Source organism: Diprion similis, chromosome 5 (assembly GCF_021155765.1).
Source record: "Diprion similis isolate iyDipSimi1 chromosome 5, iyDipSimi1.1, whole genome shotgun sequence".
In the NCBI taxonomy this organism is placed as follows: Eukaryota; Metazoa; Arthropoda; class Insecta; order Hymenoptera; family Diprionidae; genus Diprion; species Diprion similis.
The window spans coordinates 2,770,770-2,789,593 of record NC_060109.1 but is presented as its reverse complement, the minus strand read 5'-3'; the positions used below and the strand labels follow the sequence as shown (position 1 = coordinate 2,789,593).

Genomic DNA, 18,824 nt, shown 5'->3' with positions numbered 1-18,824 from the left:
CACCCAGAACTTGACCAATCATAGTCAAACACTTGGTAATTCGAAGTATTTTAGATTTCCAATAGAAAATAAAGTTTCGTAAGTATGTTAGAATTTTTCCCAGAAATTATATAAAATTTCCTAAAATCCCTCAGATATTATCAGAATAACTGGATTATCCTTGTCCGGAAATAATGTTGCAGATTTTTCGCGAGAATAGTTCGAAAAATATGGTTCACAGAAACGTCGTAATTTCGGATGAATTTGGATTTTGGATGAATTTTTCCACCAGTCAACTGACCTGACGGTACAATGCATGTTGCATGGTTGATTTTCTTCGAGTGGCTTCCTTTCCGTTCTGCAATAATCGTCCGGAACAACGTCCTTGTTTTCGGTGCTGCGACATTCCGCCTTGCGATGCATCGTGCCTTGGCAGACGCGATTACACGACGTCCAATCGCTCAGCACCCACGTGTAGCTGGTCAGAATATTCTTCGGAACCGTATATTCGTACGATATTTGTGGTGGGTACAAGATTCCAACCGACAAAATCTGCGTGTTACATAAAATCACAGCGATGAATAATTGTGGTATTTTTTCTATTAAAATCGAAAATTTCTTGAAACGGAGTTATTCTGGGCTTGTAGTAAAAAAATGTCCGATAAAACGGGGGGGGGGGGGGGGGGGGGGGTTAATTCGAATTTCCAATGAATTGCAATATTATCAGAAGCATCGGGTTAAAAACAGACTGGATGAATTCGTATATGTTGGCCGCCGGAAAATCTAAATATAGACGCTGTGCAGTAATATAACAAAACTTTGTTGTTTTTGATGTCGCTGATTACGAATCTGAATTCGAAATTCAAGATGGCGGACCAAATCCAAAAAGTCATTTGATTTGGATGGAACTCCGTATTCGAGGGTTTTTGAGGTCACTGATCACGAATCTGAACTCAAAATTTCAAAATTCATCATGGTGGATCCGATATGGTTACGTAGTGTGACGTATGGAGGAAGCGTTGGTGGCTCTTGTCCTTTTCGAGCTTAGTCGCCGATTGAGCGCTGCTCGCTTCTCGCCAGCCCGATTCGCCTCGCGCCGCGTGCTCACTCGCCGCCGCGCATGCGCAGTGCGGCCACTCGCAGCCGGCTGACCTGAGGCGCGAATGAGGCGCCGCAGCGCTCCGCTCGTGAAGGCGTCGAACTAGGGTGCCAGACGCTTGGCTTATCCCTCGGTGCGCATGTATGGCCCCCTCGACCGTTTCCCTGATAGGGAGCTCCATAAGTAATAACAATTGTTAATAGCAACGGGTTGCTGAACTGTGGGTTGGCGACACGTAGAGTATTTTATTTCGATTTTTGTCCGCCATCTTGAATTTCGAAAATCTGATTCCAGATCCGTTATAAGCGACCCCAACAACCCCACATTCAGGTCTTATGTAGAGCTACAACTTTTGAATTTTTACCTAGCGTTAACCGCCGGAAAGACTAAATATAGGCTCTAAGTGTGATCGGAACTTTGTATAGGTTATGTTTAAGATACAGGCACATTATTTAGGGACTTTCTAAGGGGATTAAGGCTCATAAAATCCCGGCAGTCTAAAGGTTAAAAACTGTACGTAATAATTAGAGCCAAGTAATTAGAGTGTAATAGAGTGAATAAGAGAAGAGATTTATTTTAATTCGCGATCATTGTATTCTTCTGAACTTTTGAACTTTTTTCAAGGAATATACTCACCTCTAAAATTAGATCGAATGCAATAGGCCGGGAGCTGTTTAGACGTTCAATCACGGATTCGGGTCCGCTGTACTCGATAGTAAGCCCAGGTTGTATGATTACTTTACGATGGGCGACCATGTATTTTCCGTTCAGAATGTTCTCTCCGGTTTCACCATTTTTTAGCGCTAAATACAAAGTGAAGACGAAGAGAAAGAAATGATTAATCATTATTATCTGAATTTCTGTAAAATTTATAAGAGGTCGAGAAAAACAATTTGATTCTCATTTTTACGGCCGATGAATTTTTTTTTTCGATTGTCATAACTTTTCGTAAATGTTAGTTAATTTTTTATACCGTGTAAAAAATTGTGGATGAACTCAATTTGCTGTTGTTTTTATTTTTTTCTTTCGTTTTCTATGAGAAATCTACAAAAATTAAGATTTTTTTCGATTTCCCATCTTTCTATGTTTTGGTAGAAAATTTTTTACACGAAAAAAAAAAAAAAACGCGGAATTACCAAGGTAATTGCTGTCGTTGTTCGACCCTCGCCATCCGTGCTGTCTTATATCGATGTAACTACTCCCGGCCGGTATTTTGGTGACCCTGGTATATCCATACCGGCTGATATTGTATGATCCAGTGATCCTTTGGCAGGTTGAATTATCTCCTCTGCAAACCCCGCAAGTATCCAATTCGGCAGATGAATTCAATATGTGATCACAGCCGGCTGCTTTGCAGCGACCATTCACGCAAATGTCGAAAGTATCAAGACCGCAGGGCGTTCCGTCAATCACTTTATCACGTAACATGTAATACTGATTACTTTCTACCTCGCAGTACAATTTGCAACGATCGTTGGGTAGGACTGAAAGAAAAATAGACGAATTACATGCAAATATTTCTCAAGACGCAACGTTTTTACCACATTAAGTTATTTTTCTGTTTTCTTAATCGAATGATTGTCATGTTGTACCAAAAAGTAAAGATTTCTATAATGAAATGAACTTACTTCTATTGTATTTTGCATGCCATTTGACATCTCTTGCTAGGTTGCGAATATTCATATTGTTGTTGTTGAATTTCGAGCACTGTTCTTCTCTGAAAAGAAATTTTTCCACATCATTTCTCACCACATCTTGGTTGTGAGCTTTCGTCTTCCGTATTGATGAAAAATTTTACATACCTGAAATCTTTACTGTCGGATGGACAATCTTTCGTCCCGCAACTACGATACTTCACTCTGGTGCCAATGCAGTAATTTCCACCGTTTTGTGGATGCGGATTATTGCATTCGCGATATTTCTTCTTAATACCTCCACCGCAAGTTCGTGAACACTCTCCGTACCTGAAATAATATTAAACTCATTGTTATAGCTCAAGTAAAATAAAAGATTGGTTTTGATATTGACGCGTCAATAATGGATACAATAGAATCGGTCAGAACGACCCAATAAATAACAATTTGACGGCAATACGTCAACATTTCAATACATACAAGCATTCAATCCAATGTCATAACGATTTAAGCAATCGATCTAGTTTTTTGGTAAAAAAAAAGTCAATTCGGAGGATTCATTTCAAATTTTGAGTACGTATAATATAGAGAATTATAAGTTCGAATTACAGAACATGTGTTAAAAGCTGTGAGACCTGCCAGAAAATGTCCCTAGGAGTCCATCGTTAGCTTTGGGCTCCTAGGGACATTTTCTGGCAGTCACGATTGGCATTGCGCATAAGGTGCGCACTTTTCGCATGGACACACGGTATATCCATGAAGTCTTACTATCATCGTGCGACCTGTTTATTCTTATGAAAGGAAACTCACTCTCCCCATGGTCCCCATTCTCCATCGACCGGCTTGAGATGCTTCCGATGCACGCACTCTCCGCGCTGGCACCACTTTCCATAGGAACAGGCAGTCCCATCAGCCCATGGCATGTGTTGTGTATGGCACAATTGTGCTTGATCCCAGACTGGCGCGGTGCACCACAGTCTCCTGCACACTGCCTGGCCAGTAGCCATCCACACACTCAGATTATGTTTCACTTAATCAGACCACGTAGGATCCATTTGCAATAATTCATTAGCTACTCGGTGTTTTTATATATGTATTTGTTTTTTTTTTATATATGTATTCGTAACAATGACCAGGTAGGCAATTGTGCAACTTCAACAGTAATAGTTTAAGTTTATATGGATCTCTATAATTGATATTTGTTTATCGATCTTTTTCGAAAAGATGAAGAGGAAATTATATATAAATAATGGACTTGCAGTAGTAAGATGAATCCACCCGATGATACTCGCATAATAATGCGATATATGCATGGACATGACGATTCTTTTCTTTGAAATATGATAGAACGAAAGGTTGATTATGATTTGTGTAAATGAATGCCAAACTTCAAAATCCAAAGCTAACTAAGAAGTTAATCGCTGTTACTGTTGGTACATACGATTAAGAAAACCTTTCAACTGTAGTATCAACGTTTTAACTCCACACGCGTTTAACATTTAGATTACTGTTTTTTTTTTTTGTTTTTTTTTTCTTTCTAGTAAGCCATAAATCCGAAATCCGTAAAAAGTATATAATATCTATCATTATAAACTCACTCTAAAAGCTGTGCTCTAAAAGCTGGTCTAATATTATAGGTATATTCATGAGTTTTTGTTAGTAATGTTAATGGTTGCATTACATTATTATTTGGGTCACATTTGTGCTTGTTAATAATTATATATCCGAGAAAGCTTGTTCAAAGCTAATCTGCGGATCAATGTGCAAAATGGACCCAAATATAATATGAAGCAGGATGCGTGACTCACCATCACTCACCATGTACGGGCATATCTTAGAGCCCACGCCAAAAACTAATTCGCATTGCTTATTCTCGGAATAATCTTCCCCAGGTAGCCGTTGATTACGCGGAATTGTGGTGGCACTCGGTTCATCCAGTAAGCAATTTCCGTATCCAGAGCTAATTGACGCGGTGGAAAAAAGGAGACAATATTTATTAATTTATGGCCCATTTTACCAAGTCTGAAACAATTACATTCATTCGATGGAAATGAATGATCTGGTGCGAAAATTATTTCCATGAGAAATTTCACTAACCAGGGAGAAATTAAAAATAAATCAATTATTTTTCGAAATAAATTCTTTTCCAATTAATTTTCATCAACGCTATTTTTAAGCTGGAACAAATAAATTTCTAATGGCTTCCATAATTAGGTAGGCATTTAAACAGGTTTTCGAGCTACAGCTAATCGAGCTTTTTTTCATTGAATTATGACAATTTTGTAGACAGACATTCGTAGGTGCTTATACTTTGGAATTTGGAAAAAAAACATTTCATTAGAAAGTATTTTCCAAGGTAACTCATTTAATAATTCATTGCCATCGAAAGATGCAATATTTTAAGTTATTGCATATAGCAACACCGAATTTTCCGCATTGGTATCATCGCTGATAATTGATTCAATAACAAAATATATTTAAATTTTCTTGTGGATTCAAGACTGACGCACATTCGAAAGCATATCGCAATCACGTTGATTGTATCCGCAGTTCATCTTTATTTATCAATGCGGAAACAATTTTTCTCAGTTAGTTCCGACGTAGAACCAAACTCAAAACTGGAGTTCGGTTCCTCTTAATGGAGTTTTAAAGTTTTCGAATTGAATGCAAACAAATTGAGAAGAATCCATTATTTACTATTGCATCAAATCTTCATGAATTTCTTTTAAATCACGATTTAAAAATGGAGCTGAGCAATTCAGTTTTTCTAACGGAGTGTAATTTGTGGCGCGATCGTAATTTGATACTGACTCTAAGTAGTCGGTGACGAAGTGACGGGAACAGTTTGACCATTCCCACGGAAATGTGTTGTCGTCCAGCATTCTCGACATTACGTTGTGGATTCTCGTGTTGCCCCGATGTTTTCGACAGTTCTTATCATCATCATGCGGCATGCTTAATCTGAAAAGAAATTAACTTTACTATTTACCGATCGAGCAAATTTAAGTGCCACCTATTTTTACTATTATTAGTATAGCTTTCACATCATTGACGCGAAAATGCGGCAAAAAGTGAAATTCCATTTACAATACCGAAAAAAAAAAATGTCTAAAAATTTTTTTTTTCGCATACAATAATAACATCAGAAGATGTATTCTTGCATTTAGTGGAAATAAAATTTCAATTACACACTTTTTATCATTACTGCTGCGTAAAGAAAACATTTTTTTGGATATTTGTGATCGGCATTAGCACATTTTATTTGGTTGGTAAAGACTGACTACGGCATTGTCTTAAGTTGTTGTTAAGTTAAGTTGACGTCAGTTTACAATAAATTGAGTTGCTGATCTACCCAATTTTTTTTGTGTGAATCAACTGTGGCACATGATGTTAAAGATTTAAAAACAGCTTTGTTTCCTAGATGCCTTAGAACTTCCCAAAAACTAATCAGCATAATCCGATCTTGGATGGTTTGATTCTAGAATTAATAATTGGTAGCGGTGACTCCGTTGAACTAATTATATTAAAGTAATATCGTACACGTGGCCAATTTCATGAGCGATGGTAAACGCTGCTGCCAATCCATTGTCCTGCACAATTGCACAAGATGATCTTGGGTTGCACATTTTTCCCAATTCCGCCAATCCGAGTGTATCGCATCTTTGTTCTTGCGTGTTGTGACACAGATTTTCCCTTTAGATTACCGAGAAAAATGAAAGAAGAGGTTAACTTTATTGTTACTATTGTTGTGTCATTGTCTTTATATCAGACATTTAACAATCAACTGTGAATATTTAAATTCCAACTCAAGTTTATTCAATACTAAATCAATTTTGCGATAAGAAAAGGTTTTTTGTTGTGGTCAGATTAAAACATGAAACGGAACCTTGTAAGAAGAAGTGCAGCATCGTAATGTTCCGGGGAAGTTTCGTCGGGATTGTTGTTATGCTTTTGCCACAAGCAGAATTTGCTCAGCATTTCATTAGCAGATATTCCCCCACTGTTTACGTGTCTAGTACCAAAAGTTTCGCTGGTGTTCGTTATTTTCACGACAACTATGCTGATCGCATTCCCGATTGAAGGATCCTTATAGATACGTGATACCTGCAACACAAACGCATAAAAGAAGCGTACAGTGACATTTAATTTTGTACAATTTGGTGCTACGACAGTCGAATCAGACAGCAAGATTACTGTTTCCACTTTTATTTTCAGGAAAAGTAGAAAATCGAGGTAAAATCTAATATCTTTTTTTCTAACACAAAAGGGGAAATAAGATTTACTTTCGTTATAACTACAACTACTACTACTACTAAAATACACGCGATGGTGAGGTAGAAATAAAGAGTCGTAAAAACCGTCCAATTCCAATTGTTCATTCAACTACAGAACTTCCTCAACAAAGGTTTTAATTATTTTCTCACCACTCGTAGCGGTACATGCTTATGCTATACCGTGGATGAATGTGCGAGGTAACTCGTTATTCTCAGAGCACCGCTGCGTCGTAAACTCCAATTTGCTCAGGGCACTTCGGGTGATCTTGACTCCTCAGACTTGGATGTTGTTTACAGTGTGTTATACCTACCTTCCACATTCACGCACATTTACTTAATTGCAAGCGGATAGCTGAACGCCGGAGTCGACTCAAAGACCTCTTCGCATATTCCAATTACTCTTGTAGAATTTTAACGATATTTGTACGCGATACGACGTGTCGAAAACCTTAAAGGTGTGATACTTGCAACGATTCGAAAGTGTTGCAATTATTTTCAAATATTTGTTCTTATTATACTTGTGAATAACTTTTGTTAATTTGTTTCTTGATTAGAAAAATATGAGCTTGAAATATTTTTCTATGTTTCATCGACGCGTTCATGAATTGCAGTTAAGCCCGATTCGACGAGTATGAATGAAAATTGAATTCCGAGGTTTGATATTGCGTGTTAATTGTTTTTAATCCCGGAAACGAGCTACACCTATCAGCTACAGTTTAAAAACGTGAGAAAACTTACGATCAGTGCGTAAATACCTTGCCAATCGATAGTTATGTATGCATATTCCTATACCGGGAGGTGAACGATTACTAGTTACTAGTAAAATATTCACGACAGTAATTACACAGGAATGCCTAGATAAACTGTGTTTGCAAGTCTCATAACCCGCGATAATTATGCCACTTGACGTGCAATTTGCTAGGTCTTGCCAAGTTTTTTCAAAAACTGATTACTTCCGATTACTTTTACACGTGTACAATCACGTAGTGCGATTTGCCTGCTCACAGGATGAAGCGCCGCAATTGCGCCTGCGACACGCAACCCTCGTTGTATTCATGTAATTAGGGTCATTTGAACAGAATGTGCTAGGCGAAGTTATTGCGTGAACGATAGATAATATTCTAATTGTAAGATGTTAAAGAATGGCAATTTGTTCAAATCAATTTCCATTACACGATCGGGATATTGTTTCATTAGTGTTCACCATCATTGGTGCAAATTTTTTCAAAATGTTCTTACTGTTTATCTAATTTTTTATTCAAACGATAGAGCTCATTCGTCCTAAAGATATTAGTTCAAACTATCTAATAATAGAAAAAACTTTCGTTGGTGGTGCATTTAGTGCGGCAAGTATTTATATTGTATATACAGTATATACACACTTGTGAAACTGTCCCGGACCCGGAGTTTGCGCTGCCCATCGTCAGCTATTTCGTGTGCTTAACCACCTTGTTGCCTCCGGCAAACATGCACATGAGGTATGGGTTCGAGAGTAAGTCTTGTATTCGGTTGGCAGATATGATTAAATCGTAATTAGCTATTGGTGTTAAGTTGTGAACCTGATATTTTTCGATCCAACATGTATTTCTTATTTCTTACGTGCTGAGTTCTCGTGGGTTATTGGATACATATCACCACGATACTTGTCTCTCTCTCTCTCTCTCTCTCTCTCTCTTCCCTCGCCGTAGGTACTTTCGATTGAATGAAATATTTCGGTCAGGATTAACATACGTAATTGTCCATGTATACGGTCTGTATCGTCTTTTTTCGTCAGAACGATATAATTGTGGTTGCATTTTACGTTATAAGGTTGCGATAGAATGTTATATACATACTTCTATAGTTATAATAAGAATTCAGAAATGAAATTATCCGCTCAACAATTATGGACAAGAAAGCATGCCAAATCCATGAAAAATTTATCGCATGAAATGATTTACGGACACGTGGGGATTGGTTAAAGTATTTTAAGTAATGAGATGTTACTTGCAGCGTAAGTAGGTCAGAAATAATTAATGCCGAACGATTTGAAAAACAAATATTACCCAATACTTATTCCAAAGCTTAGACAACTCTAAGCAGTTCCAGTGCAGAATATTAATTAGGTTAGTTGCGTACGGGTTTTAATTGCTATCATAATTGCAGAGATTAATTTCGTAATTACCGTCATTACTATCGGTCAGTGGAATGCAACTTTGTCTCAGCTGTAGGTTAAAAGCCATTAATTAACTTTCGACGCTATCGACGCAGGATTTTCCCTCTGAGAGCGAATGGTAACAGATAAAATGATCTTTCTTTACTCACATTTCACTTATTGTTTCATTTTAATAGGTATTGAGTGAATTTCTGGAAGCTAATGTCACCTGACGTTGAATTTATTTGCTCTGCAAATTGAAATTTGGGCAAAATTTCGTTCTACCGATCGGGATGACTTTCGCGAAGAACGATGCCACAGCAGTTGGGTCGAAACTGACTTCACGATCGACAATTTATCAGTGAAATAATGACTCAACATCCGAAGTAAATTATACGATACAAAGAACCTACACCTGCGATATTCGCGAGCAACTTATGGCTGTTATGCAATAGTTGCAAGGTTTCACCTCGATTTATTTTCACTGTAACATATTAATGTATTTCGTAATCGTGAAATATCGGTTTGATCATCGATCTGTCTGCACCAACATCACGATTCTACCAAGAAGTGAAAACATTTTCTTTCCTTATTCGTTTTTCACTCGGACTGTGTTTATACGACGAACCATAACAACTGCATTCTTCCTCCCGATAGCAATGTGATTAATTATAATTTATTACACGTTCATTTTATCAGCCATCCTTCGAGATTCTCAGCGCAGGTCGAGTCACAACGAAATCACCATTTTAAATGGCTGGAGTGATCTGCAGTTTGATCAACAGGCCATGGATGCTTGATCACTCGTACATTATACACGTTGTACTGCCATGATTAATGATTGATTGATCGTCAGCAGGGAGATCAAATTCCAGCTATGCAGGGCACTGTACTGTATATATAACTCACCCTTGGCCAGTGCACCTCATGATCAATGTAGACCTTAAGAGGATGATATAGTCAGACTTTACCGACCGAGTGAAACTCCATTTATTTTGGCTATCAACATAACCTCAACTCTAGCTACGAAATGAAATATCTTTTCGTAACATCGTTATGGAAGAAAAATGTTATCATCAGTTCCAATACACGTCAATTTCAATATGATTCATATTCAATGATTTCACGATGTTGTTACCCTAATTATTATAGCGTGCGGTTTTGTTTTGAAAGAATACAGACGGAAAAACGTTTCGTTGGATTCTCCAAATATAGCGAAAAAATATGGCTGTTGATGAGATTTTGTTGGTTTAAATGACATTTCTTTAGCCATTATTTGTTTGCTATACATTGCAAATTCAGTAAATCCTTTCTCTGCGTGTACATACACATAAGGTGAGCAACTATAGAGAGAATCTGATTTATGCCTATGCAAGTATCCATGCGGAAATCTCGCATTTCTGGTTCCGCCACATGTTCTGTTCGCAATAAATTATATCCTGCCGGCGGAATCAAGGAGCTGACAATGACCTGGACGCCTATGGGTATAATGGAATTTATTTGCATCGCTGGTGACATTTGCATCGAGCACCTTATTCTCCGCGGGTATTCATACATCGTTACAGAAGGTATCTGCAGGTAAGGGATTAATACTTCCCGAAGTATTCGATCAAGAGCGTTACACGCTGCTCAGCCATTCATCACATATACATATAAGTGATCTCTTTTTTTTTTATATCGTAGCAAAATGGCGAGATGTAAGTGTGAGACTGATTATAATAATGAAAATAATACAAACTTAAGGGACACAATAATTATGTGTGATTGTTTGCACAAGATGTATCAAACCGTGGATCAAATTAATCAAATACACGATTTTTTCGGTGTCCAAAAAAGGTGGTCACGATTCGCGCATCTGGTAGGACATAATACAGGTGCATGTAACTATCAAGAATGAAGGACGGCCTGCCCGGTGGTATCTTGTTCGCGGTATTTCATGCAACGATCATGACTGTGTTGAAAACTTACGGAGGCGAACGAAAAAGATGAAAAAAAGAGAGAGAAAAGAAAGAAAGAAAAAAAAAAGCTATCAGGGCACGGAAAACGTAGCCACGAATCGATTTGCATAATGTTTTACTCGTGGATCCACGATCAATGAGAGCTCGATGATTAATGATACTTTTATAAACCGGTAACTGATTCTCTCATTTGATAACTAGATTGTATGTACTTAACCCTCTGAAGTACGAATCTGTTGCAATTGAAATCTAGTTTTATTTTTATATCGTATCTTTTAACCTATGATTTACGACATCTTTTTATTCGTTATTCAGTGCATACGATATTCGGTTAGACGTTTCCTCTGTTTCTTATAAAGTTTTGATGACATTTATCCAATTCTATAAAGAGAGGAAACTATGCAACTTAATAGATTAAAAGTCGGTCTTGCGCATGCGCGAGCTTTGTAGGATCTTCATGTAGGCTGGCCAACTGAAATTTGAGCTGTCACGTGCGGCTGTTAGAGGTTATGAAGGTGATCCGATTACTTTGAGCGAAACAAATCTCAAATAGTTGACGCAGTGATTCGGCAAGACTGCTACGAGTCATCATAGCAACGTCATTATGATTCGCCACTTGACGCGGAAGAATTTGACATTTTTATACCCCGTTTCAAGTAACTCGAGTCCCCTGCTTGGCGCATGCGCAGTAGATCACACAGCTAGCTAAATTCCAGTTCAAATACTAAAAAAGGTAAATGAGATTTGCACGCGTAACGATAATGCTTGCAAGATAATAGATTGGTAAAAATTATACTCACGGTGCTCATGAGGACGAGAATGTAACTGTGTAGTCCTTCCCCGTGGTATTCGGCCATCTTCGCATCGGCAACGACCATTATTTCGATGAAATACTCCTGAGGAAGAGCTCGCCGTGGTCGCCAAGCACTAAAAGGATCCTCGATTTCGTAGTTTTGGTATTTTTGCACAGGATTTATTCGACGTTCGTTAGGAAAATACCTGAAAGCAAAAATCAAACGGTGTTAATTAATCTTAAGCTATTCGACAACGATGTAAAAATTATTGTATCGAGACACTCTGACCAATTGAAATGATCAGTGCCTGAATCTCAGCAGCAGGTGAAAATGGATTATAGAGAATATAACCTGTTTCGGGGCCGTTGATATTGCCCAAAGAATTGCCGTTGATCGCCGTGTCTGACGAACTCGCCGACATCATCCCTCTCGAAATCGTCACTGTCGGCGTAGTAATCCTCTCTGGATTCTTCGGCGTGAGACTTTCGGTATATAGAACGTCTCTTCCGCCTGGGATGTTCGCCGACGTAAATCTTCGGGCCGGAAGTATCGTCGATCAAAAGTGCCGGCGCCTCGTCGTCGATGTTATCTGAAAGGAAGGATTAATTGCCGATAAGAAAAAGGTATAAAAATATTTAAAAAAATAAAAAAAAATAAAAAAAATCCAGGCAATTAATTGAGACGTCAATTCGTCAAGGCTAGTTTATATATGTCTGTACACGTATACACGTAACGCGTATAATATACGCATATCAGCCTCTCTCGTAAATGGATTAGAACTGATCAATGAATATTGATTGGCGATTAGGTGGGTAAATGATTCATGGTTTTCGTGTACATACATCTTCTTGAAACAAATTACGACAAAATCTTTCTACGGAATTGCGAATGGTGTATAGATAGACACTCGTCAATTGAACCGTCGGATGCACCAATTATAACCACTTTGCGTCTTTCATTGTTATATACATACATGAGAATCGTCATATATTTTTTTTTTCGTCAAGTGATTTAGTCGTTCTTTTTCGCTGATTTTTTCACTGAATGTAAGACCCACTCATGCTTCTGATTTGATCTTGATGATAATACATATGTTGGGAATTGTATTTGAAGAGGTTGTCATAGTTGCACAATTAATTTTCTCACTGACTGCATTGTTGATTTGAATTTTATGAAAAATGCTTATCGACAGTTGCAGGACAAAGTCCACGAAAAAAGAATTTCCGGTTAGACAGATAACGTAATACATACTCGAATCAGGTTTTACAGCGTTTATATTATATATTCAATTGCTTGGCTATTAAATTTAGATGCAACTTGAAAAAATATTTTCGTATAACAATGTAAGGTCATAATTACTAAAGCTATTGTCCTTAAAGTCAGTAAGAAAAACATGTAAAAAAAAATTGGACAACTAATGAATCAGTGTAATGTATAATGAAAAAGAGTGTTTGTTTAAAAAAAATTGAAAGAAATGCAAATTACAGACTCATTTTATTTAAATATAATTTTGCCAAAAATTGCGAGAAGCTGATGCATGTTATAATCACAGGTTTTTTGCATCTTGCATTTTGATTTCAAGAAGAGATTTGGAGCAAGAGATGCAATCGCTAAAGTAACCGAAATAATTTGCAAAAATTTAGATCAAAGTAAACGTTTGATTTTGAGCCAGAAATTGATGGTGGTAAAATATATCGGCTCTCATTAACTAAATATTTAGGTATTTGCATTGACTGACATTTGAGATGGGATGTAGAGATTATAAAGAAAGTAAACCACACTAAATACCTTTTATATGTATTATCAAGAATGATGATAGGATATTAGCTTGGGGATCAGCCAATAAAACAGTAATTAGCCTAATTAAGAGTGTACATACCAGGGTTCCAAAGTATAATTACTAGAAATAAAATGCTTAGGTTACCCAAAGTAGAAAAAGAAATTAGAAGGAAAAGACCCGAGTATATTGCCGTGCTAAGCATTTATAGTTTTGAAATTTTTTATTAAAAAGTATAAACAGCAAGAGCTACAAAATAATCATTTGAAATTATTTAAGGAATACCGATGTGCAATAACAATTCTATTGTAATTTTTAATTCTATTTTTGTATTGTTACGATGTAACCTGGTTAATAACAATAATAATAAAGAAAAAAAAAATGTATAAATAAACAGATGAGAATGGATTCGCGAATAAGTGATGTGTTTGAGTACATAGAATAAAACAAGAAAAAGAAAAAATTGCAAGACCGGCATCTGAGTATAAGCTCTTCTCTGAAAAGTGGATTCTCTCCGAACTACTATTTCGATTATAAATGGCTTCGCCAAAATAAACTTTGATCCTTACGCCCAGACGCGTAGGTACGTTGCAAGACTAAGGAATTCGTCTATATTCGTCATAGCGTTAAGCTTAACGATTTGTTACGTGTCATGGAAAGAATGTCTGCGTAGATTTTTGCCGAACCAGAATATGAGTCCTTGGATATATGATTTGAGAAATTTGGCTTCCGAACAATCAATCGATGTCATAACCGCCCGTGGCTGTTATGCATTACTTGCCGGATTCCGACCGCGTGATTCCGACCTCAAGAATATATCGAAGATATTCGTTATACAAGTCTACGAATTGTGTCTGCTATTTAAAAAAAAAAGATCCCCGAATTTTAATATGAAATCAAAAATTACTAGCGCGCGAAAAAATTCAATTACAAAGTTTTGGTGAAATTTCAGGCATGTATGATGTAATGAAATAATTTAGTTTCAGTTGGCCAGCCTGCATGAAAATCCGACACACGACTGACTCATGCGCAGTATGACTTATCTAGTAACTTTCACCGTTTCCTTTCGGTACAACAACTCAGCTAAGATTGAACTCGTGTCACGTGACAACAATAGGACAATGATTCTTGTGATTTGACTCCCAGCATTTCTTCTCGCGTTATTATCTAACCGAAGAAGAAATACAAGATAGTTATCGTATAGTTTGGTAGTTGTGCGTCTCACAATTAAATCTTCATTTTACTTTATCTCGATAATATCTCTATGATTAAGCAGTTCATATGCTGTAGATAAATGCACATGTACTCAATGCATATCCATTGCATCGACCTTATGCTGCCGATTAACGAAGTTAATTGGAGAGAATGTAAAATCGGCATTGATTTCCTCCCGATTTATTCCAGACTAAGAATAAAGTCAGAAACCTTCATACGCATAATGAATAAATTTATATCAAGTACATATGTACTTATAATGAATTTGTACGCGTGTCTGGTTGCGAGAAATGATCACGTGTGTAGGGATACTCAGTGGCAAGAATTTACATGTTTAATTCAGTCAAGGCTTTCCTGCTGGTCGAGCAATGATTTAACGCCCGAGACGCTTGTGTTTTCTTTTTATTCCTTCGTCATTTTTGATCCAGGAATTTTTATCACAAACAATGTATTGCGTAAGCATTTACATTAACTGTACATATATGTATGTATAAGGTGCATGAAAGCATAAGTAGTAACAAGCACTTGCGGTTACCCGTTAATATTCATCACATATAATCACAAAACTATCTTATAATCTATCTCCTTATTTCTCATAATGTGTTAATACGGCGGTATACTTTTCAATAAAATATCTATTTTTCTTACACCATATTGCAATTAAATTTCCATTATCCAGCATCGAAGCATGCATAAATTATTCAAATTTCAAAAACTAGGAAGCCTGATTTGATCAAACTAAAACAGTTAAGAATGCATACGGAATGAAAAAGAGATAAAGGAAAATAAAAAACGGCACACAATTCGCCCACGCATCAACGGTGCTACTTGTGGCTAACTATTATTAGTACTGCACGTGAACGTATCTCAACGAGCAGACGTCGTCGGTCGGATTTCTTATTCGCCAAAGTTAGCATAGGTATTATACACACATAACATCTCTTTACCGCAGCGTGGGAGGCAATAAAGAAAGAATAAAGTTCTAAAAAAGTTGTAACTTCGCTGCAGCAGATAGCCAAGCAGTGTAATCATGATGTTGAAGAAAATAACTCCATTGAAGATGCATAAAACGAATGTACCACACGGCCATTTGCTTATCAATTTTCACAAGATAAATCAATGCAAGCAGTCGTTTAATTCGAAAATATTATCCCCAATGACTCCCCCCCCCCACCCCCGGCCGTCAAAGTGTTACGTTACGCGACTAATTGCTGAGATTGAGGTTAGATTATCGCGCGCGCGCGATTCAAATCGTCAGCAATGACCAGTTCATTAACTATTTGAACGACGTTTCGAGTTGAAAATGCAAAAAAAGAACTGTTACGTAACCTTTGACCCCCTCCTCCCCCCGAGAGTTTTACGTGATACTTGAATGACGCCTATGATGATATAAAGTTATTGTTGAAATTTAGATAATTTTAGAAAGCTTGTTTGCGAGTAATAAGCAAAATTTTCTATTTTGAAATTTTTTATACGCGAACCCAAGTTTTCGACAATTTCTGTCTTTTTGTTACTATATCTTCTGATAACGAGTGACGGTGTAAAGTGAGAAAAATTAAAAAAATGACGAACTTGATAAATGCATTACTTGCAAGTTGATTCTTCCAGTTTTTTTTTTTTTTTTTGTTATAGAAGTTTTCTAACCTCAATATGGCGGTTGGAAAATTTTACCGCAAATTCCAATTCGGCATTAAGATAGTTATTCCGCAAGTCTTATTGTTAGATGAATGTACGCACTGTACATAACGTGTCCACTTCTCCTTTCTTTAATTGTGGCAATTACCTTGAGTAGCGTGATTGTTGCAGAGTCTAAAAATTATTCCTGCCGCGTATCTCTACCCTGTACTTAAGGCTCGTACTGTTTAGAAGAGTATGACGAACCTGCAGCAATTGCAATTTACACGAAGCATGTGCAATGACCATTTTTGTTCCAACGGTGCATGGATCTGTAGATTGTTTGACACTGAGCGTAGCTAGTCTGCAGAAATCATCTGGCAAAGATTACATTGTGCAACGTTCAGGAATTTTCATATTGCGAGATCGTGTCTTGTGCTGCAGGTGCAGATGGAAAATTGCATGATTCATGTTGCTATTGAATTCGATTTTCGAAACGGTGAGAATTACTGTTTCAATATTAAAACTATAAAAGCAGGGAGTTTTGTAATGGCACGGTTGGCTGACCTGCACGGTCAACGCTCGGGGTTTGGCGAGCGTGCAAATTACTGCTTGTACCAACATGGCGTCAGTCACGTGGTAAACTTTTCAAATCTTAAGTCGTTATAACAGAATTGGTAATATTTATTTTATATAGGTAACAAGACAATGATAATAATATTCAATATCAGAGTTGCCACCAAATTTTACGACAACATGGATCTATTTTTGATAGAAAATCATAAGAATCCGCATCGTGTAACGAGTCCATTTTATTTTCATACATTACTGATGGTTGTCTTGCGAGGAATGCATAAGAAGCATTGAAATTAAAATGACAAAGGCCACACCTTGAGGTGTAAGGCCCACTCCTGTTGTCAAGCTCATTAAATTCTCAACTCTCCTCCAACGTGGGAGAAAAGCATGAATTTCTTGACACGTTGCTGTGCGCAGGACGATCGCGACACGTACCAACAAATTGAGCCTCCATTACGTAGCAAAAATTGTCCCAAAGTTGAGAGAAATTCATGCAGGTTGACATAGAAGTTCGAATGAATCGTCATCATCATATTGATTCAAAAAAAAATGTTATTTTCATACGTGTTTGAAACAGTTTTTTTTTTTTAATATCATAGGGTGGTTTCACTAAAATTTGTGCAAAATCATTTCGATCACATAGTAAGGGTGTTTTTTTTATTCGTGTTTACAATCATTGGTGTAAGAGATTTTTCAAAGGATTTCTTTTATTTTTGACACTATCGATGCAGCCGGTGAGACCCATTCATCCTCAATTAATTAAAAAAACATCTCTGTCCATCGGAAAATTGATTCTGTTAAATTAAACCGATAGGTAGCGAGAAAAAATGTTTCCTGAGTGCTCGGATGAAGAAAAAAAAATAATAAACTACAATGAACACCAGAAACCTGAAGCTCTCACGATTAGGACTTAACTTTATCGAATGATAAGCGGCCCGCTCATAATAAATTTACGGTTTCTTATCCGTACTGTATATTTATATATAAGTATTTCAAGTTTCTTCAACTGCTGTGGGAATGCAACCCATTATATAGGTATAGGTACTTAAAAATCGTGAAACCTTAAATTCTTACTTAACTATTAATTGAATATTATCTCGCCTGTATGTTATTCGACTGACATATTTTTACTATAATGATAAATCATGGTGACAATCTTCGAACGATGTTTTTGTGATTAGCTGAAAAGCTAAGGGAATAATTGACTTTCAGCGGTTATTGAAAAATTCATTTGCAAAGCGAAAAAGCTTTGAATAATTAAAACCAGACTCTATGTAAGAATGCAGTAATTGTGAAATTACTTATCATCAAGTCTTTTTTCCAGTCAAAATTCATGATATTTAATTTCTTTCTGTGTTAAGAATTTATCGTTGTAATCAAGTTCGCCTCGATCGTTTTCACTTTTAGTCTCTGCAGAACGTTCGTTTCATAATTCTCCTTTTTTTTTTTATCGATATTTTTTTGCTTCGATTGCTTCCGATGCTTGTACATAAATAAAAGCAGTTCGAGATAATCGTCCTAATAAATTGATTTAATAACAAGGCAATAATAATTGTATCGGACCTTCAATTACTTACTATCTTGACTCGAGTGACGAATCGTGCTCTGACTAGCGACAGTTATACGAGGTTAATTATAAAATATACTTGGTGGTAATTCGCGTTCGTTTAAATACAAGACCTCGGAAGATGATTGGAAGTTATGCGGACATTGTGCTGTGTGGCACACACAACGTATTATACCGTTCAAAAATTGAACCGGTTTCATCAC

General features: G+C 36.9%; 1 protein-coding gene across 1 annotated transcript in view; it reads right to left on the bottom strand.

Moving 5' to 3' along the window:
- The window catches only part of LOC124406410 (A disintegrin and metalloproteinase with thrombospondin motifs 9), a 172,114-nt gene that overhangs the window by 10,265 nt on the left and 143,025 nt on the right, over positions 1–18,824 (bottom strand). Inside the window, exons 7-18 of the mRNA XM_046881818.1 lie at positions 12,224–12,461; positions 11,879–12,077; positions 6,599–6,816; positions 6,253–6,405; positions 5,524–5,673; positions 4,531–4,672; positions 3,523–3,704; positions 2,881–3,042; positions 2,707–2,795; positions 2,215–2,562; positions 1,715–1,881; positions 281–531 (exon numbers count right to left, since the gene is read on the bottom strand). Of these exons, the coding sequence (XP_046737774.1) occupies positions 281–531; positions 1,715–1,881; positions 2,215–2,562; positions 2,707–2,795; positions 2,881–3,042; positions 3,523–3,704; positions 4,531–4,672; positions 5,524–5,673; positions 6,253–6,405; positions 6,599–6,816; positions 11,879–12,077; positions 12,224–12,461 (2,299 nt within the window). The remainder of the gene's footprint in view (positions 1–280; positions 532–1,714; positions 1,882–2,214; positions 2,563–2,706; positions 2,796–2,880; positions 3,043–3,522; positions 3,705–4,530; positions 4,673–5,523; positions 5,674–6,252; positions 6,406–6,598; positions 6,817–11,878; positions 12,078–12,223; positions 12,462–18,824) is intronic.